Raw genomic sequence first — 21,425 nt, forward strand, 5'->3', positions numbered from 1 at the left:
GCCCAGGCCTCAAATAAAGACCTGAATTCTTGTGGAAATAATCCAGATTCCCACTGGGAGTGCAAACCTATCCTGGGTAGCTGCCTCCTTCAAGGTGGACAATCAATGTTTTTGTGAGGCCAAGCTGATGCCAACAGGCTGAGCCAAGAGCAGGTCCACCCTGCAGCCCCCTCAGTTCTGCCGTTTGAACAGTGCAGATGGCTTGCCTTTCTGTAGAAACACTGGATTACTGTTGGATTGAAGAAGTTTGTAGAACAACGCGGTATGCACAAATATCATCAGTGTGGGATTACTGGAACAGCATATGTGTTTCCATGGTGGATGTTCGATATTTTAAATCTTAATTTTCATATTGGATTTAAAAGCCTGGGAGAAATATCACCATCGCTTTGGGAATGCTTGCTAACAACAAGGAGTCTCCACCAGGTGAGAGGTAGGCCAGTTACTCCTTTTTTCTGACTTAGATGTAGACCATGCTGCCCAGTTAAGGAGCTACTGTTATTGTACGGGTTGGTGTCAACCCACAGGTGGAAGCAAAACTAAGACTGATCACTGAAAAAACTGTCAGGAACAAAACGTCATGATGCGCCCTCAAATTGTTGTTTTTAGCAAAAAAAAAACAACAACAAAAAAAAAAGGCAGGTGGGGGGGGGGGGGCTGGAATAAGATGGAATAACAGAATAACTTGTTGGGAATTATGAGAGGTATAGATTAAATAAAAGACAGAAAAAAAACATTTCTGAGATTATTCTTTAATCTTGTATCCTCATACAATTACTGTACTGGTAGAAAATAGGCAAAAAGCTGTTTCAATTCAAGTCCTGGGAGTGGGGGCAGTCTGTAAGTCAGTCAGGGAATTAGGCAGGATTCAATGTTAGACCACTTAACATGCTTTATTTCAGCATTCAAAATAATTAAAAACATCTCAAATTATTATACATTTACAAAATAGGTACAGATCCTTGTGGTGTTTTCCCCCATGGCTGTGTCTGTCTGCCTTCTCTCACAAACTCTTTTTGGCTCTCTTTCTGCTGTGCAATTTTAAAATTTCCAATTTTTGTAAAAGTTACCTTTTGCACAAGATAACAACAAACAAACGACAACAGATGTGTAGATGAAAGGGAGGAGAAGAATTTGGATAACAGTAAGGTGGAAGGGAAGTTGAAAACAAAACCAAAATGAAGAAATGTGGATCCACTTTTTACTTAAACTCAGAAACAGAGCTGATCTTTGGCTGCCAGCACTACCTAGGCTGGAAAGTCTTATTCTGGACACCATAAGTAAAAGCTATGGTTTAATTTTTAGCACCAAGAAGGTCCTACCATGCCAGAGTGACCTCTACACTAAAGAACAGTGTAGCCATACTGGACGGCCAGGAGACCTTAAAGAAAGAATAGCACCTTTCAGTTATAGCTGTTTCTGCTTCTGCTAAAGTGTCAGCAAACCTTGACTACCCCACTGACTGCCACAACAATTGCAGGCTTCACTTCAAAAACACCAGGCGCTTTCTTTTTTTTTTACAGCTGGAATTCCTTACTTTTCTGAGGTAGCCTAGCATTTTCTATTCAAAAAAGAGGTTTAAACCGAAATTTCTCTGCTGGTGGTTTTAATGTCGGTTCAAATGGGAGAAACAAAAAGGAACAAACAAGACAGCAACCACAATAACAAACAAATCATATCAGCTACAAAATCAGCGGATGAGGACAAAGGAGCTGTCAGCCTTGTCTGGGGCAGGTGGAGTGGGAGTGCGGGGGCAGAACAACAGAGACAAACATGGCTGTCAGTTTCACCGTTTATTCATCAACACCTGAAACGTGGTACAAAGCATTTGGGTTCTGTCTGTTGGGACTGTCCTTTCATTCCTCTCACTGCAGTGGTGTATAAAAATACAAAAGTCACCTGTGTGTTTCAGTTGGGTTCTGTAAACTCCAGAGAGGCCTGGTTTGGCTGGATGAAGAGGGGAAGTAAATCTTTTACACTTTACAGAAGCATATATTATTTTCTTGTTGTCAGTGAAACAAAATGTCTTCTCTGCAGGATCCATGGTGTTGGTGATGGTAAAAAAAAAAAACAAATAAAAAAAGAGTCAGAAACAAAAAAGGTAGTGGTCCCAAACACGACAACGCAGACATTGCCACATCGTCGCCATCTTGTTGAAGTGCAGGTTTTAGGCAAAGTGGACCATCAGAGCAACGGCCAAATGGAAACTTGTAGAATCAGGAGCGAGGGGGCAGATTTTTCAGAATATTGGCATTAGAAGAATGTTTTAGTGGGGTTTTTTTTAGAGAGAGATGACTGCTAGAAAAAATAAAACACACACACACACACAACAACAATTTCAAGTCCAGATTTCTCTTTTTACAAGAAACAGACGGGTCCAACTTCAAGGCCAAACTCTTGGTCTGGAGCACCAACGTCCATAGGAGCGATATCAATGATGGGCAGGCGAGATGTTTTCGATGTCTTGTAGTCAATGACTGTCTTGCCCCACGTACCGGTGTGTGACTGGAAGATAAAGAAAGGAGCATTAGAGTCAAGGTTCAAAATAGTCACTGCATAGTTAAAACTGGAGATTTCAGAAATTCTCACATTTTGCCTGGACTTTTATTTAAAGCACACACACTGCAAGACTAGTTACAGCAGCTAGCATGCATCTAAAATATGTACTCCTTTATGTTGTTGCTATTTTTTGCAAAACAACTTAGTGCCATAAAAGTACATGCAGACTCAAATGTGACATCTGATAGTGTCTAATTCCTTTAATTCAGCTGTCATTGAGGTCAGGATGAGAGTATTAGCTAAGCATTCCTCACCGTGCATCCATCCTCCAGGACACTGTAGGTGAAGCGGCTGTTGCCCTCGGCTCTGATCTCAATCTCGTTGGATCCCTGGAGCAGCAGGGCTTTCTTGAGGTTACCAGCAGCAGCGTCCATGTATGCAACACTGTTCTTGCAGTGGTAGGTGATGTTCTGGGATGCCTCGGTGGACATCAGGCGCAGGAAGGTCAGCTGAATGTTGACATCATCTGGCAGAGAGCCCTCGCTGCCATACTCAAACTGTGTAGCAAACAGAAATGTTGGAATTACTTTCTGCAACTGTGAGGGCAGGGGAATTAAAAAAGGTGAAGGGGGAAATTGAGAGGTGTGAGGAGAAGTGGAATTAAGAAAAAATGATGGAAAGGTGGAACTTAGATGGAAAGTGAGGTGGAAGAAGGCATGGAGAGATGGATTTAGACACTCAAACTAAATACGAGACCAAAGTGGGGGGTGAAGTTTGTGACTGAAAGTGAGAGGATGGAGAACAGAGAAAGAGAAATAACATAAGGAGACAGGTAAAAATGATGGGAACTGTAACGGGAATGTGCTCAGATTGAAGAGGTTGAGCTGGTTTACCTGGAAGCCGTCGTTCATAGTCTCTCCAAACCAGACATGCTTCTTCTCCTTCATGTTCTTGCTGATATACCAGTTCTTCTTGGCAACATCACGCTGAGTTGGGGATACACAGGTCTCACCAGTCTCCATGTTGCAGTAGACCTTGATAGCATCCTGAGTGCAGCCCTGGTCAGGGTCAATCCAGTACTCGCCTGAAGAACAAGGAGTTCAGAGAGGAAACAATCAGAATACTGGAATTACAGCCTGCAATCTCTCTTCCAGAAAGATTCCCCATTCCTAAAGCTGACAGCTGCCTTAAAGTTGTCCTATATCTACCAGTAACCACTCATTCTACTTCCTCTTGTAGGCAGTACACTTATGTCACCAGCACACAAGCCTTCATTGTGGACTCACCACTCTTCCAATCAGGGTGGCACATCTTTAGGTCACGACATGTTCTGGCAGGGTTTTTGCGGGTTCCATCAGGGCTGCGAATCTGTTCAATCTGCTGGCTCAGACTCTTCAAAGTGCTGTCCACCTCCAGGTCACGGTCACGGAGAACATTAGCATCATCAGCACGGAACATGCGGAAGGGATCGGGAGCCTTCTCCTGAGGCTGGCTAATGAAGCCAAGCTCGAATCCACCACCAGGGGCACCAGGTGCTCCAGGAGGTCCAGGAGGTCCAGGAGGACCCTGACAGAGAGGAAGAGAAAGAGAAGGAAGGGAAGATGTTGGTTGGCTCATTACAACTAAAGATGAATGAATGAATAGTTGGGGACTCGTTCATTGGACTTACAGCAGGGCCCAACTCTCCAGAACGTCCACGAGGTCCAGGAGGTCCAGTGGGTCCAGGCAGACCACTCATACCGTCTTTACCAGGAGAACCTGCAGCTCCACCAGGGCCCTGCAAACAGCAGAGAGGAAAACTTTAAACTGAATGAATTTCAAAACATTACCTAACATGAAAAGTTTTAAACTGCTCTAAGTAAGTCAAGATTATATGGTGTTTAAACTTACTCTAGGTCCAGCTGGTCCAGCAGCACCAGCGGGTCCTTGCTCTCCAGAAGGTCCCTATGAGTAAATAAAATATAATTAGGAATTACACTGGTGCAGTATGCATTGTTTGTATATGAAATATGTAAGCTTAAGTGTAAAGTAACATACAGCAGGTCCTGGAGGTCCCTGCATGCCAGTGAATCCTCTGTGTCCCTTCATGCCTCTTTCTCCAGCCTCTCCAGTCTCTCCCTTGTCTCCACGAAGACCAAGAGCTCCCTGTTAGAAATAAAAATAAAGAAAGCCATGTCATCTATTGTAGTGGTCATTGTGGTGGTCTAATTATGGTGCTGATGTTACTCACAGCAGAGCCACGAGGTCCAGCAGGGCCAGCAGGACCAGCAGGGCCAGCAGGTCCCTAAAATATAAAAGATTCCGTTTCATGTGGAGGCAGATCACTGTCAAACACAATCTTTGCACTTGTCTACAGCATACCTAAAACCGATATGTACACATTTGAATGTATATATACATATATATATGTATTTATACTGTAAAATGAGCATGGATTTGTCACTCACAGTCTCTCCACGGTCACCATTCTTGCCAGCGGGTCCAACGGGTCCAGGGGCACCAGGGGGTCCAGGGGCACCAGGGGCTCCAGCAGGGCCACTCTCTCCACGCTCTCCCTAGATTGCAAAAACAAAATGACTTTATACCACCAGCTTTAGTCTTCATATTTGTTACCATATCCTGTACAGGCAATTGAGAGGTCTGCCATAATGAAAAATACTCAAAACAAAAGCAAATACCTCTTGTCAAATATCTGATTTAAAATTGATAGCATCAAAAGACAAAGGTCTCCATTTGGAGACATAACTAGCTAAATCAACAGATCTCATTCAAAATGAGCCGGTTGTCACTGGTCAATTATTGATGAACTCACCTTTGGTCCGGCAGCTCCATCACGACCAGCTGATCCTTCATTACCAGGGGTTCCCTGAAACAAAAATACACAGCAGGTTATATTTGTCTACATGAATATGTAGAAGAGACAGACAGAGAGCCTTTTTATTCTATATATTTTGTGACGGTTTCTTCACACCTCACGTCCAGGCTCTCCAGGGGCTCCAGCTAGTCCAGGAGGACCCATGGGTCCAGGAGGTCCACGCTCACCACCAGGGCCAGGAGATCCCTGCTTTCCGGGCTCTCCCTGTGGGTGACATAGATAGTCTATTTGCAGTTCTTTTCTAACTGAACACTTCCAGTACCTAGGCTTGCTCAGAGATGTTTTTATCCATTATTATTAAGTGGTGACTTTAAAAGGAGTGCATTTGATATTCGTGCCTTCTCCCATTTGCAATTTCCTTGTCATTATTTCTGGTTTAGGAATCATGTTTAGTTCTAAAATTTCTGGTTAAAGACATCTGGGTTTACTGTCCTGATTCTCTCAAAGAGGCCATGCAGTTTTAGTTTTGTAAACTAAAGTTTGGAGAGTAACAAGAGGAACTTACAGAAGGTCCAGGCAGGCCAGGGAAACCTCTCTCTCCCCTCTGTCCAGGCAGACCAACAATACCACGCTGTCCAGAAATACCCTGAGGTCCAGGGATACCAGCACTACCCTGCAAGAGGCAACAGAGAGACAAGAAGAATTTGGTTACTTCAAGTTGCAGAGTAACCAAACTGACAGCCAACACCTAAACCTGCCTGTAATGACAATGTGAAGGCTTAATTCTACTACTTACTACTTAAGAACTTAATTTCGTATCAAATCAGGGTGTGTGCATGAAAGTGAAAGTGGCTCATTCCAGTAGTACTAATATCTGTTCAGAAGGTTTCGTGGTAAAGAAAACTTACAGGGGCACCATCAGCACCAGGGCTACCCTTCTCTCCAGCAGGTCCTGGGGGTCCAGCAGCACCTATCTCACCAGGGCGACCAGCAGGTCCAGTCTCACCACGATTTCCTTTGGGTCCCTCCTTGCCAGATGGTCCAGGGGGTCCGGGAGGTCCAGAGTTGCCCTGTGTTGTGAAAAGGTAAATACATCACTATCAAAAACTCTCCTGGACTTTGAGCCCTGTCAGAGGAACAAGAAGCTCTAATAAGATTAGAAATATACTTACAGAGGGGCCAGGAGGTCCGACTCTACCAGCAGCACCAGGGAATCCAGTAGCACCCTAGGAGGACAGACAGAACTCTTCGTTGACAGAGGAAGTATTTCTGGTCCAGGACCGAAGCAGAGGTCAGGCACACTTGCAATAATGTCAAACTAATAGTGAAAGAGAAGGACAGAGTAAAGGAAAAAACTGCAGCTTACAGGAGGTCCGGCAGGTCCCCGGGCTCCCTTAGGGCCAGTGTTACCAACGATACCCTGAAAGAACACAACACCGTCATTCAACATGGGAGAGAACCAGTAGCGGGCAATATAGCCTTAGATATTTGTAATGTTCACTCATAATGTTTTTATACTGTGATTGTGTGTGAATATATGACTTTACAAACCTGAGGTCCAGGGGCACCAGTGGGTCCAGCAGGGCCAGGTGGACCAGCATCTCCCTTAGCACCATTATCTCCAGGCTCCCCCTTAGCACCAGGCTGTCCATCAGCACCCTGTGTTGGAATGATGGTGTTTAGAGACAGTCAGATGATTTCTCAGTAAGGTTTTTGTTCAAGCTTCTAGGAAAATTAAGAACAAGAAGCCAAGACATTTATGTGGAAAATGACTTACAGGAGGCCCAGCAAATCCAGCAGGTCCAGGTGGTCCAGATTCTCCACGCTCACCCTGAGAAAGAGGAAAATGTGTCAGCCACGGATTTCAAGATTGAAGAGTCAAGCAACTACAGAAATGGGTGTTTAAGCATCAGAGAGGTGATTACAGGTGGTCCACGGGCTCCAGCAGGTCCGACAGGTCCAGGGCCACCAGACTCTCCCTTATCTCCAGTGGGTCCAGCAGGTCCAGGAAGTCCAATTGGTCCTGTCAAACCACGGGGTCCATCCTTTCCAGGAGCTCCATCAGCACCCTTAGGTCCTTGGTCACCCTGGGTTTTTAGATGGAGAGGGGGACTTTGTTTTACATGGGGTAATCCTATATCATCGTCATAATTACTGTTGTGACGTGAAACTACGAAGGAGCTACTGTAACAGTGATGGTGATATCTATAAAGTGGTCAGACTCATCATAGTGGAAGGCCTGATCCATATTTTTGTTACAAGTGCACTAGTGTGTATCAGCAGTGACAAGTATACCTGATTCTGGATTCTGGAATTATTACAAGTGCTAGGGATACTGTGCTGTGGTGACTCACTCTGTCTCCCCTCAGCCCTGGAAGACCACCAGAACCGCGCTCACCAGGCATTCCCTGCAGTCCAGGAGGACCCTGAGCTCCAGGAGTGCCAGGGGCTCCAGCATCTCCCTGAAGAAGAGGACAGTGGAAGAGAAGGAGATCAAAATGGGAAGAAGGGGGACAAAGAAGCGGGACAAAGAGAAGAAAGAAATCAAAATAATATAATATGCTAACATGTCTCTACTTATGGTCACACAACAAATCAATAAGAACTCCAAAGATTCCTTGCTTTCCAAGTCTGCCAAGGTTTACCTTAGCACCTTCGTTTCCAGAAGCGCCAGGGGATCCACGGGCACCAGCAGGTCCAACTGGTCCAGGTGCACCACGCTCACCAGGGAATCCTCTATCACCCTGAGGGTATATTAAGTGCAGAAGTGGTATAATCAGGATTTATGGGTATCTGGATTGCCTATAAATTGGGTGATATTAGGTTATGATGTGTGACTAACTCTAGCTCCAGCAGGTCCTGGGGCTCCAGCCTCACCGGGTGCACCCTAGATTCGCAAAGTAATTAAAGAGGAAATGCATGTTCAGGTATTCAGAAGAAAGTATAATTTGTTTTGAAAGTGAAAATGTGATTAGTATGTAGGTCAAATATATCTCAATTAATACCTGTTCTCCGGGCTTGCCAGACTCACCAACAGCACCCTGGGGACCAGGAAGACCCTGGAATCCTGGAGATCCACCAGGTCCCTGCTCACCTCTCTCACCAGCAGGACCCTAATGATGAGCAAGGGAAAGATTATTAGAGCAATCTGAAAAAACAGAAATAATGCACCATGTTATGTAGTGTTTTGTACAGAGAGGCCTCAGGCTTACCACAGGTTCTGCCACTGAGCTGAGTAGTAATGGGGGTGTGTATGTAGTTTGTGTTTTTTACTTACTGCAGGTCCAGAAGGCCCCTGAGGACCAACTTCACCATCTTTTCCAGGGGCACCCTGGGGAGAAAGATGTCAAGCTTAGAGATACACAGGTTCTAGCTTCTATACCTAACAATGAACATTCAAAAAGTTGCACAGCATTTACAACTTACAGCCGGGCCAGTAGGTCCCATTACGCCTCTCTCACCAGGCTTTCCACCCTCACCCTACAGACAGGAGGAGAGAAGCAATGTTAGGAGACCTTTTTTAATAACCTACAGTGGTTTTCATTAACTTGCTGGCTGACATATTTGTTAACATCTGATCAGTGATACTGTGCAACAACTCAGATGCATTACTCACGGCGGCTCCCTTGGGTCCGGGGAATCCCATGACTCCAGGCTGGCCTCTAGCTCCAACTGGACCAGGGGGTCCTGGGCGCCCATCTTGTCCAGTAGTTCCCTGGTAAAGAGTATTAATGAAGGATTAATTCGCATAAACACAAATATATTGGTTTTGATGAGATTAAGATGGCATATATTTTAATTAACTTACAGCAGGTCCAGTCTTGCCATCAGGTCCAGGGCTGCCAGGGCTGCCTGTCATACCCTACAGGTCATATGTCATATGTCAGAGGTCAGAGGAGCACTTGGCAGTGAATAAATGATGTAGTTGACAATTATTTGACAGACAGTAGGTTATCTCACCTTAGCTCCGGGCAGACCAGGTTCACCAGTGCGGCCAGGCTCACCAGTGGCACCTTTAGGTCCAACAACACCTGGGGCACCACGCTCGCCAGTGGCACCCTATAATGGCCAGGAAGAGGGAGAAAGAGAAAGGAGGCAGACAGGAAAGAGCAGCAGAATGACAAAAATGTGTTAAATTGCAACCAATCTGTAATCTTCATGCCTGTAGTTTGTATGTTTTACTCACTTTGGGTCCAGCAGGACCATCAGAACCAGGGAAACCACGACCACCAGGGGCACCCTGTAGAGAGAATGAAACACATACTGTTTATCTCTACAAGCAAAAGCCAAGAACTGTTTTACATAAACAGAAATGACCGAAAGATTTCCACTGCAGATATGAGACACTGGTCATTATCAAAAGACTTAGGATGCAGCTACATATATACATATTTATCACTGGGTCATGCAACACAGTATTCAGATGAGATGTGTTAAACTTTAACAGTTTCTGCAAATGGAAACATTAGCACTGTTTCCATTTAAAGTTATACATCTTCTGGCCCTCGGGACATCAAAGAGTGTGTTTACAATAAAGCAGAAAGTTGTCTGCTTTATCTGTAGCCTGTGCTACACCTTTGCCTATCTAGGGTGTGGATTCCAAGTAGACAAGGTCAGTTAGCTGTTAGTTCCCTTAAATACAAATTAGGTTAAGTCTGAATTAAATAGAATTCTATATGGAGACGTGAAGCCATTAAAAATATCACACTATATAGTGCTATCAAGTTTAAATTTGTGAGAAACATACTCGCTCTCCAGGGGCTCCTCGGGCTCCTGCAGCACCAGGCTCTCCTCTGGCTCCTCTCTTGCCCTCCTCACCATGGGGTCCTGGGGCTCCCTGAACTCCTGGAACACCCTGAAGAAACACAAACATGGACAATATAAGAGACCCAATTTGTCTACATAGATAAAGAGCTCCATGTTGTCTGTGGGTATCAACTTACAGCCTCTCCCTTGGCACCAGGCTCTCCCTTCCCTCCTGGGGCACCAACCTCACCCTGGGGGGAACAAGGAAATATGCAAACATAAACAACCAACACTCAAAACGAAATGACCAATAATTAATAAGTGGGCTGTCGTCAGTTGGAGCAATGTCCAGATTTATGAAAAGGGCTTTTTTTTTTTTGCCTTGGCCTACTGGGTGAGCTTTACTCACAGTGTTACCCTTGGGTCCAGGTGCGCCAGCAGCACCCTGAGGTCCTGGGGGTCCACGGGGTCCAGGGAAACCGGGAGCTCCAGCCACTCCAGCAGCACCCTGCAGGGGGCAGCGCACAACAGCACCATCACATACTGGCAGTACTATAATGAGTATGTGTTGTGACTGTAACTAAAGCCTTGGAATTCAAACCTTCAACTGTGACATGTATATAAAATAAATTTGTTTGGACAGGTACTCACAGGGGTTCCCTTAGCTCCAGGGGCTCCATCAGTTCCGGGGTTTCCCTGAGAGGAGAAAGAAGGGAAGAAGCTTCATTAACGATCTAGAGGCCAAAATTTCTTTTTAAATGCCAAGGCATTAATCATAAAGGCATAGCAAAGAGGCCCACAAATGGTTCTTCTGTGACCCATTTTCTTCTTGTTTAGGTTTGCCATAGTTTGTTACAGGGGATTACTGTTAGTGCTTACAGCAGGTCCAGCAGCGCCAGCAGGACCAGGGTTTCCTGGCTCACCACGGATTCCAGCAGGACCCTCGGGTCCACGGGCACCCTGAGGTCCAGCGTCACCCTGATAAGAAGGGAAACAAATAACAGGACTTAGAGTGGACAGCAAAAATATTATCCATCACGGTAGAAGACTGGCAGACAGGGCAAACATGAAAAGAAAAAGGCAAAAGGATTACCAAGGGTTGTTTTGGGATTCAAAAACTGTTAAAAAGCCATTGTGGTAAGTCTCTCTAAGTCTCTTATTATAGCATAAATCTCAGCCTAAAGAAAAGCTCCCTATACCTATACAATACTACAACAACTACATAAGTACTTTTAAAATCTACTATCCTTTATACAAAAGAAATTCATACTTTTCCAGTGAAAGTTTATTACACTAAGATTTTGTAAAGTTATGGTCAATTAACCAAAGACAAAGCCAATATTTTTCATAAAGTTTTTATATAATTTTTATATCTGTAAGCATTTAGCTGCTTTGCAGTGTTTGACTATAGCGTCTGTCAACAGCACCCTCAAATATCAAGTGGCCATCCTGGCATGTCTGAACATACTTCATTTTTTAACTTTTCCAGTGGGAATACAATATGGCTACACCCTACTTAGAGTCTACATGTAAAATGTAACTAGGATGACCCCTGCTCTGTGTGACTCCTCTTGGCTTGAAGGTCAAAATTTTATTTAAAGTTGCCCGTTATCAACTTTGATTTATAAGGAGAATGCATTAGCACATTGCAAAGGTAGGTCAGTCCCTTTCTAATGACCCCTACAACATATATGGATAGAGAGGGAAAGAGAAGAAGAGAGGAAGGAAGAGGAAATGGGATATTTTGGAATATTAAGGAAGATGAAGGACATTAAAAATAGAGGATCTTGGAAATTATGGGTGGATATCATATTAGGCGTAGTTGTACCTTGGCTCCAGGGCCACCAGGGAATCCAGGAGGTCCAGCGGGGCCGGTGGGACCCTGAGAAAGAAAGATAAGCAAAAAACATTCACCTAGTGCCCAGGATTTTGGTTTGCCAGATTTTATGCCAGAGCAATATCCAAACTTTTTATGGCTGCGTCTCAAAAGAACAAATTGCATTTGTATTTGTATTTACAGCAATTAGAAAATAAACAAAAAAACTTTAGTTAAATTATTAATCATTATTTATTTTTATGTGTTTTAAATGATGCCTATGTCCTTCCACAGAAACAGTACAGATACTGCACAGTTAGTAACATAGATTTATTATATTTTTAATTTTATACATTAAAAAACAGTAAGACCAGAGTTCCAAAAAAATCTGAAATTCATTGGGTGGTCTGAGGTTCTGACAACAAATGAAGATTAACTGAACAAGAGACTTACAGGTGGTCCTGCAGCACCAGCAGCACCATCGTTACCACGAGCTCCCTGCAACACACAGACAGATATGGTTGATTGATGTGCTTGTTGACTGACTGATTGATTGCAACGGTTGTATGTATGTATATGTGTGGACTCACAGCAGCTCCAGAGGCACCAGGACGGCCTCTCTCGCCAGGCAAACCACGAGGTCCCTAAAATAGACAAAGATAGCATCTGTCAACTCTTCATATTGGCTTCAGGTAGAAGATAGTGAAAATCCAAGAGGACCACCACATAGCAGAGAAGGGATGCTTGTATTGCTCACCATAGCGCCAGGGGTTCCATTCTCACCAGGGGCTCCAGCCTCTCCCTAAACACACATGAATACACAGGCAGATGAGATGATTGCATCGTTTTTCAGTATTTCTTTGTTAGGGTTAAAGACTAGTACACAATTCTAACTGAATTTTTGTATGACAAAGTGTGCTAGTAATGTAATCTCTGCATTGTGGGAGGGTGGACTACGTAAACACAAGCTTTAGGGACTAGACATTAGGATAATTTGACATCAGCAGCTTCAGTTCTGGCCATTCTTTTTAAAACTGTCTCTTGGGATTACCATAATGTTATGGCAGTGTAATAGTTAAAAACCAAAAAATCTTATTGATCACTAGCACGTCTACTACAAACTTTCTGTTACTATTATTAGCATTACTATTAACAGCACTGTTTCAGCTACTACTACATTACTATTGCTGCTAATTGTGTCTTTAATGCTTTTATTACTGCTACAACTGATTCCTGTTGCTTCTGCTATATTATTACTGAACTAGTTGGCTGTTCAAAATAAACAGTTTTCTACAGTGAGACAAAGTGTGGAAAAGCAAGATAACATAAATGAACAGTCACCTTGGGTCCAGCAGGGCCACTGTCTCCCTTAGCACCATCCAGACCACTGAATCCCTAAAAAGACGGACATACAGAAATTAAGTCCACAGTCAACAGATTTTGCTGATTTGAAGTTGGTTGAACAAGTTGATGCAAGTTCTGACTTACTCTGTGTCCCTTGATGCCAGGCAGACCAGGGGTTCCTGGGAAACCACGAGCTCCCTACATAAGACAGGAAGACAATTTTATTGTCACAGCTTTGTTTTTGTTTTCACATTACATCACTAATATTATGTTTCCACGGCTACTTACTTGAGGGCCAGGAGGTCCACGCTCACCGCCGCGACCGGGTTTGCCAGACTCACCCTGAGTTAAAGAGAGGTAGCATGAAGGGATGAATGGAAGCATAAAGCCATCCCTTAAATCTGAACTGAGATAAGGCTGGTTATTATGAGCAGATACAATAGACTTACATCCTCTCCATTCTTTCCAGGGGGGCCAGGGGGGCCACGGGGACCCATGGCACCCTGTAGAGAAAGACCCACACAAGGTAAGGTCATTGGTTGGTTTCAAAGTTAGTATCTATTTGTTCCCATGATCTTATTACTCACAGCAGGTCCAGCCTCTCCAGGCTCACCAGGGGGACCAGAGAATCCCTGAGGTCCCTGTTGGGGGAGACACAAAAACACATCGGCGTGTTGGTTTCTTGCTATTGTTATATTGTACACAGGCAAATATTAGCCACTTCTAACTGGAAATTTATACTGCAAGTATATGTTAGGTGTACAGTAATAAAATAATTGTAGTGTTGATGAGAATAGCAGAATGACATATTCTCTCTTTATATGGTAGGACTTGCCTTCAGTGGCTTGTTATGGGAATCATTTGTGTATATTTGAAGAGAGTTCTGGCTGGTTTCAATTGCATTCATGCACATCTGCACTAGCTTGCAACATAAGTGTCTAGATTCAATCCAGCCTTAGGAAGCTTTGTGGACTTTATTGAATACTAGTTAATTTCAAAAACTAAAAGCTATCCCATTGGTTTAACATCCTTCCTGGTACTGCTAATCCATATTTTAGTGAGAAGCATGTTGAATACTGGTAATGTTACACTGGTATTTTGGTCAAAACTGAAACACGCACACGGCTACATTACTTAGCTTCACATTATTGTTAAGGATTTGTGTGAACCTATTCACTAGACATTTGTGTTTATTCTCCACATCCACTCTGCATTAAGTGGTGTCACTTTTAAAACTTCCTTTGCATCCTTGACTAAATGTGCTGTAAGTTTGTTCATTAGGATAGTACTGTTTCATACCTTTTGACAAAAATGTACAAATATTGCTTCTGATGCAGATAAATATAATTGACAAGAAGATAGTTATATATTTTTCAGTAGACAATGAACTCCATTGCAGTGAAAGAAATAAATGTGTGAGAGTTTGACACTACCACACCAACTGGGTGCTGGGGAGAGGGTAGTAATGTCATGGTGGTGTCATAGTAATTCGCGTATGATGTCATCGTGATGTAATGATGACATATGAGGTATGCGTAATGTCACTCCTCTTCTCCTCCATGACAACTTTAGATTTGAAATATTCTCAGCTGAGGAAGGACAAAGTTGTGTACGTACACTAGAACCAGGAGGTCCAGGGGGTCCACGGGGTCCCGTTGGGCCCTGTTAATCAAATAGAGGCTTGGTCAGACATTGAATCATTATAATTTACAGGAAATCAGTAAAGTGCATGTGTGTGTGTGTGTCTGTATGTGTTTCTACCATGGGTCCAGGCACAGGCATGCTAGTAGATTTCTCGTCATAGCCACCAGACATCTGAGGGGAGAAGTTCTAAAAAAACAGATATGGACATGTTAGCCAAAGGGAAATAGCATTTGTACTGTAATAACTTAAACAAATAAATAAAATGCATCATTTACATTATATAGAATATAAAAATGTTTAAGTTTAAACGTTACATAATGCAAATAAATTGCTTTTTCTGTGTTGTTTTACAAAAGGTTTATACTAATTACATGTCACACATTATAATTTTATTATAAGATTAATTTCTCTGCAATCTTTCTATTACCTACCATGCACACAGAGGCATATATATTTCAAAAATTCATCCACTAGGTTTTGGGTCATTCCAGCCACGAAGCAGTCTAAATTATTTCTCAAGCAAATCCTGAAAATTAAGATTCATGCTGAAGCAACCTCAAGGAAACATTATCAGATATAACTGTGTACTCCGGTTTGCTCTAGCTGGTTTCCAACAGTTCTAAATATCCAAATCTGATCATGTCAAAATCATGTTCTTTCTATCAGTTTTGTCGATGATAGAGTATTTCAGTGATTGTCTGAGCAGACAGTTCCATTGAGCATCGTCTGACCTTTGACCTTACTGTGGTGCTGTAAGAATCATTAGGATGCTACTGATGTCATCTGACCACAAACGCCACCGTGTGACACAAATGATGTGAGTATTTTCTCTGAGGTGATTCTAAGCTAATGCTAGATCTGTGAGAATATACATCTGGACTGAGGTCAGTTCGACATAAAAATGTTTCAGTCATACATTAATTTAGGAATATTTAGTATTGTAAACTGAAGCAAGCTAATTTAGAATAAAACACGATGAGTTAGCATTTAGGTTAATGGTAAAGTTCTACCATTCAAAGCTAGCATTACATACATGTCAAAATCTAATATGTCATGTTAGCTTAGCATGAGCAAATGAAAAACTAGTTAAAAATGAGAGTCAAAGCATGATAATTTGGAGTCAATTATAAATTGAATTATAGACTCATAAATAAAACATTAGATTGTGATATTAATGAAAATAAAATTTATAAATTTATAAACTACATGAATCAACCAATGGATCAAACAAACATTCAACAACTTTCTGTCTCCCATCCTTCCTCATCTGAACCATTTACCACTGACAATAAATTAACTATTGACCTTTTGAACCCAGACTGAGAGCCAACTTGCAAGTCAGAGGCAGTCAGAGGATACAATTTAATAAACTATAGGAAACACAAGGAATTATGGGTAGTGGGATATGTGCACAGGGAAGCCAAGTAGAACAAACCTGAATGTTATTGTGCATTTTAACTTATCCATCACAGAAAAAGTGATAGTTATTGATGTTTGAAGGCTAACATAATTCTGTCACAATTCTGTCTAATAAATGTGCTGCATAATTGAGTTAGGTGTTTATGGCCCTGTTTGTGATTAACTGGCTAGTGTCGACCTATATTGGTGACCTACATTTGGACCTATATTGGTGAAATAGAAAAATTAAAAAAAAAATCAAAAAGCAACTTACTCCACCAAGGCCGGGAGGTCCAGGGGGGCCGGGAGGTCCAGGCAGTCCAGGCTGGCCAGGGATACCATCATTACCAGGAGGACCAGGAAGACCCTACGGTTGGGGGAAAGAGAGAGAAAGAAAAGTAGGAATCAGGCACAAGAGAAGGAATAACACAAAGAGAGAAAACTTCAACATCCTCTTTTGGATTTGTTCAGTCTTAAATAATATGACTGGTTACATCATCAGAACAGATCAGTTTGTATAATGTTTAATGTTCTATGTGTGTCTTGACAGGTTCAGGTGTCCCTTACAGTCAGGAAAGCAGCATGAACCTGAGAGACATGAAATTTACTCCCCAGTGATACTAACTGTGTGACCCACCAGGAAATGACTGATAATAGTCATGCGACATGTGACATCAGGATACAGTGCTGGGTAAGAACCCTCGAATAGTAGTTTCCATTTCTGATATAGTAAATAAATGATCATAGTAACTTCTACATTCTAAATAACATTTATACTAATCATTACTAAAAACTCCTAATCATATATAATAACAACCACCATCACTAACATCTATAGGGTAGTTAATCCTAAGAATGAGTCCGAAAGTATCAGCTGTTAAAAGATGACAGCTGGCTGATCAAGATCCCATTAGGCAACACAAAAAATTAGATGATCAAATCCCAGTTAAAATGAATCAGAGATACCATCAGTTTTGATATATGTGGAGTCATTACTGCAAAAGCAATACCAAGCCCAGCAGAAAAAAAGCCATTTTTAACTTTTGAGAATGGATTTCTTTAGATTTTTTTCTTTGAAAATTAGGACTTTATACTTCAATTCCTAAAACACATAAACTATTTACATAATAATGTTTATTTAATATATTCTAGCCTTTCATGAAATAAAACAAATCTCTATTTTCCATGGTTCTCCAAACAACTTCACCCTCAGTCTGCAGGTTTCAATTTGGATGCAGTATGTTTTCAGTCACAGAGCATTTCACTGCTCTGAGTTAATGAAAATATTTGCTTTAATGTACCTTATTGCTTCAAAATGACACAAAAATGAAAACAAGAGATACATTTAGCATAAAATTATGCTAAATGATGACACATTGGCAGTAAGCCTGGTGCCATTTGTACAGTTTACAAAGTAGTCCATCGATAACTGTCACTTTTCATTCTTCACTTTGTGCTGAGTTTTGACATTAAAATACAGTGAAAACACATCACATTTTGTCAGTAGATCTGCTTTTACTTTGACATACTCTCACAAAATGCCAGACCTTAAATGCACCACATGGATTTTGTGTCACCAGAATTCAAGAGACCCAAAAGTGAATCATGGAGATTGTGAACCTACCCTGTCTCCCTTGGGTCCACGCTCTCCCTTGGGTCCCTGTGGTTAAACAAAAGTGTGTCAGTGTGTCAATGTATGATAAAACTTATATGTTTGAATAGAATTCTTATGGTCAATTATGTATCTGAAAAACTAAAATGATTATTTATTAATAATGATCAATCAAGTAATCGTATCTACTCTGTTAGACCAACAAACAACACTTACAAAGTTAGGAAGAATAATTATTACTGATTTTTATGTCTTCAGTTATTGGTTTAGTTGTCAGTATTTCAATTACTATGTCTTAATTAGATGTATATGTATATTTTTCAGGAATAGTGGGTATAGATAATGGATGGATATTTTTAGATCAATTACTCTAATAATCAGTGGTTAATACAATAATCAACATTTACCTTAACCTGTCCCCCTTGGAAGCCTGCAGACACAGGAAAGGTGACACAGTTAGATTATAAGCCCCAAAACACCACATGGATCTAAGAAAAGACTTTGCTAATAGATGAGAAACTCCAAACATAAAATTGAAGTCCTCTGATCCTGAAATCTGGACAACATTTAGTACAAGAGGGAAGTTTGGGTCTCTGTAGGAAAATAATTGTGTTGGGTTTGAAATGCAGCCTGATGTGTGAGGGACTGTGTGTCAGGAGAAAATAAAAATTAAAAATACGAAAAGAAGCGAAATCAGGTCGGCGGTATAATTTGCGAAAAAATAGTGCAGAAAGTATGCAATCAAGAAAGGTAGGAATACCGTCGTCGGGGCAAATGGGGCAGCACTCGTCGTGGGGGATGACGGGGTTGGGGCAGTCTGTTATATCCTCGCAGATGACCTCATCGCACATCACAGTGCCGCTGTCACACACGCAGATCTGACATGGCTCCGGCTTCCATACATCCCGGTCCGCAAACACCTGGCCGTCCATGGTACAGCTCCCGCCCGTGCCTGAGGGGGGCGACACACACAGGTGACATACTGAACACACACAGGCGTCATACTGAACACATTCACGTAAACACAAGCAACTATATCAAACTTAACAAATGACTGCTGACAATTATTAAAATATTAAAAACGTAAACAGGACAAAAAAAAAATATTAAAGAATTATTAAAATCAAACAAATGAACAATAGACAGAAATGCAATTGTATGTGATATAATCTAATTATCAGTAGCCTATACAAAACAAAATATACATGTTCAGGTTTCATCTTAATGGCATTTTAACGAATTAGCTTTCCTGAAACAATTAAAATAAAATAAATAAAAAGAAAAGTTTGATATTTGATATATTAATAATGCATCATTTTGTATATTTTTCTGTCCTGTATATGTGTTTCGCAAAGTACGTTTAGCTTTAGGGGTAGGCTACTTCACTTTGAAAAATATTAAAAGTAATTAATATACTGACATGAAAAGCTATGACCACAAACAAAGGAAATGGTTACAGCAGAAACATAAAAACAGGCTGTAGGAGTCAATGCTGGAAAGGTATGGACAGGAACTGGGGCCTCACAAAGGCCAGATCACAAAGAGGACAGGCTGAGGTGACAGAGAAGGCACCGGAGTGCTGCTTCTGGATGCAGATCACATCTTTACGTTGTTTATGCATGGAGAAAACTGGATCCTAGTGATACATAATTTCCCTTAGGAGCAATAAAAAGCGATCCCTTCCCTGCTTTAACACAAAGTGACATTTTTCGACATGACCTCCACCACGTTTGTTGCTGTGGATTTCTCAGCAAAACTTAAGGCCAAACTGGGGCTCCTTTTACGGCTTATAAATTTCCCAGCGTGCCAAAGTGCTGAGCTCAGATCGAAAAGCATCAGTGCTGCAGACTGTCGGTTTGGCAGCAGCTGGTGGAAACACTCTGCATCTGTTTGTAATTACAGGGGGAAAAAAAGAAGTGGAAAGAAGAAGAGGAGGGGGAAGGATGATGTGTGGGGGAGATGTGCGGCCAGATGTGTCTGCAAGTATAGAAAGAAGCCTGTGTGTGGCGCTGTAAGCCCGTTCAGAGGGTCAAACCACATCTGCTCCAGACAGACAGGCAAGCAGGCAGACAGCTGAGTTCTTTCCAGAGGAACATCTGGAAAATAGAACTTCAGCTCCGTGGTTCTTGTTTCCATTGCTGCAAGAATTTCTTTGTCTCCTTACACTAGGAAATAGTTTGTAGCTAAACACCAACAGAGGCCTTTGGTTCACCAAACAGCAAGTGTGTAAATACATCTGGTCTTTTGTGTGCTCTATTACAGAGCATAAAGTATGAGATTGTTCAGGCTCTAGAGGTCAGATTATTCCAGCAGACAAGACTATGCCTGCACACCTCCCACTCTCCCTGTCTCTCTCTCTCTTCTTCCTCTCTTTCTTCCAATGTCTCTTTCACACTCTCTTTTGCTCACCTGGCCAACTCAGCACTTGGCCTCAGGCAGTGAAATACGCTGGCACATCAGTCAGGCCTGTGAGAAGCTTTCTCTATGCGACTTGTCTCTGCTGGAGTCCAGCACTCTTTGCTGCTGACACTATGCAAAAGGCCAGTTTTCTCCTGCTAGTTTTACATCCACAACTACCTTTGAGATTACCAGCTTTTTAAGATGAGACTAACTTTTGTAAAGCCAGAGGCAGCTTAGTCAAGGGTGTTAAAGTGATAGAGGGAGGTTTAGGCTTTTTTTTCTGAGAATACTGAAAACCTGCAGCAACTCGCTCTGCATGCATGAAGAAGAGGGGGGGGGGGGGGGGACATAGACAAACACAAGGAGAGGAAGAGAGCGAGGCCTTCTTAAGATGCCCAATGCATGTATACACTGTACTGTCTAAGCTACAACCTGCATTCTCTCGCTAGATATCTATCTACCTATGTGGAGACAAAGGTGCAGCAACCATCAAGGTTCTTATTTCTACTTCAAACATTTTCCTTTGTTCTCTTCTCTGTCTAGGTCTCAGCAGCCGTCCACCCATGTAGAGAAAATCCACTTTCAAAAACCAGTTTTAAAAAAGGGTTGAGAATCTCCAGTAAAGTGATGAAACTTACGGTCGTCCTCGCCCTGCGCTCTGACCAGGAGCACTGCTGCACTGAGCAGCAGTGCTAGCCGCAAATCCACAAAGCTGAACATGTCTAGATGCCACTAGACATGTAGACTCTTTGAGGCAAGAGAGGAAAAAAGTTGGGGGTGTTGTCTTTCTGCTACACTCCACTCATACACGGGTGTTTGGGGCAGGGTCCGCTTCTCTGTTCACAGTCCTCCTGACCCCAGCAGAAAACTCCCTACTGCCTACATTCACTTTCCACCAGGATTTTTATATGGGAGCCTGAAGAACAGGGAGGTGCTGGGGACTGGACTGACTGGGGACGCACCCTCATTACCCCGCTGCTGCTGCTCACGTTTAGGGAAGACAAGAATTGACCACTCCTTCAAAGAGAAAAAAAAAAACAGAAGAAGGAAAGAAGAAGGAAAAAAAACAACAGGTCCCTCCTTCCATAATTCCAAGGGTTGGAGTTTGGATCAGAGAAAGAAGGGGTGGGGGGCTGAGCAGGAGGAAACCT

General features: G+C 42.3%; 1 protein-coding gene across 1 annotated transcript; it reads right to left on the minus strand.

Moving 5' to 3' along the window:
* Positions 1-867: 867 nt before the first annotated feature.
* On the minus strand, positions 868-21,173 carry col1a1a (collagen, type I, alpha 1a). Its single transcript, XM_026324969.2, has 49 exons — positions 20,913-21,173; positions 18,635-18,826; positions 18,282-18,304; positions 17,887-17,922; positions 16,537-16,629; positions 14,982-15,050; positions 14,838-14,882; positions 13,808-13,861; positions 13,670-13,723; positions 13,509-13,562; positions 13,365-13,418; positions 13,218-13,271; positions 12,634-12,678; positions 12,467-12,520; positions 12,330-12,374; positions 11,889-11,942; positions 10,940-11,038; positions 10,712-10,756; positions 10,470-10,568; positions 10,258-10,311; positions 10,062-10,169; positions 9,501-9,554; positions 9,275-9,373; positions 9,123-9,176; positions 8,931-9,029; positions 8,741-8,794; positions 8,592-8,645; positions 8,320-8,427; positions 8,157-8,201; positions 7,960-8,058; positions 7,669-7,776; positions 7,240-7,401; positions 7,092-7,145; positions 6,866-6,973; positions 6,681-6,734; positions 6,487-6,540; positions 6,223-6,384; positions 5,880-5,987; positions 5,471-5,578; positions 5,312-5,365; positions 4,947-5,054; positions 4,730-4,783; positions 4,537-4,644; positions 4,390-4,443; positions 4,169-4,276; positions 3,786-4,065; positions 3,393-3,583; positions 2,814-3,056; positions 868-2,505 (listed from the first exon to the last, which is right to left on the minus strand). Exons 1-49 carry the CDS (start codon positions 20,992-20,994, stop codon positions 2,359-2,361), a joined length of 4,344 nt encoding a protein of 1,447 aa, XP_026180754.1. The 5' UTR covers positions 20,995-21,173; the 3' UTR covers positions 868-2,358.
* Between the last annotated feature and the right edge of the window lie 252 nt (positions 21,174-21,425).

Source organism: Mastacembelus armatus, chromosome 8, assembly GCF_900324485.2.
Source record: "Mastacembelus armatus chromosome 8, fMasArm1.2, whole genome shotgun sequence".
NCBI lineage: Eukaryota > Metazoa > Chordata > Actinopteri > Synbranchiformes > Mastacembelidae > Mastacembelus > Mastacembelus armatus.

What these genes read in the sequence shown, in the direction of transcription:
- col1a1a (XM_026324969.2), bottom strand. Translation starts at nt 20,994, where the DNA reads ATGTTCAGCTTTGTGGATTTGCGGCTAGCACTGCTGCTCAGTGCAGCA. An exon ending in CCCCATTTGCCCCGACGACG is followed by an intron (nt 18,305 to 18,634) that starts GTATTCCTACCT and finishes CTGTGTCTGCAG; the next exon opens with GCTTCCAAGGGGGACAGGTT. An exon ending in CTGGAGAGGCTGGACCTGCT is followed by an intron (nt 13,724 to 13,807) that starts GTGAGTAATAAG and finishes CTTTCTCTACAG; the next exon opens with GGTGCCATGGGTCCCCGTGG.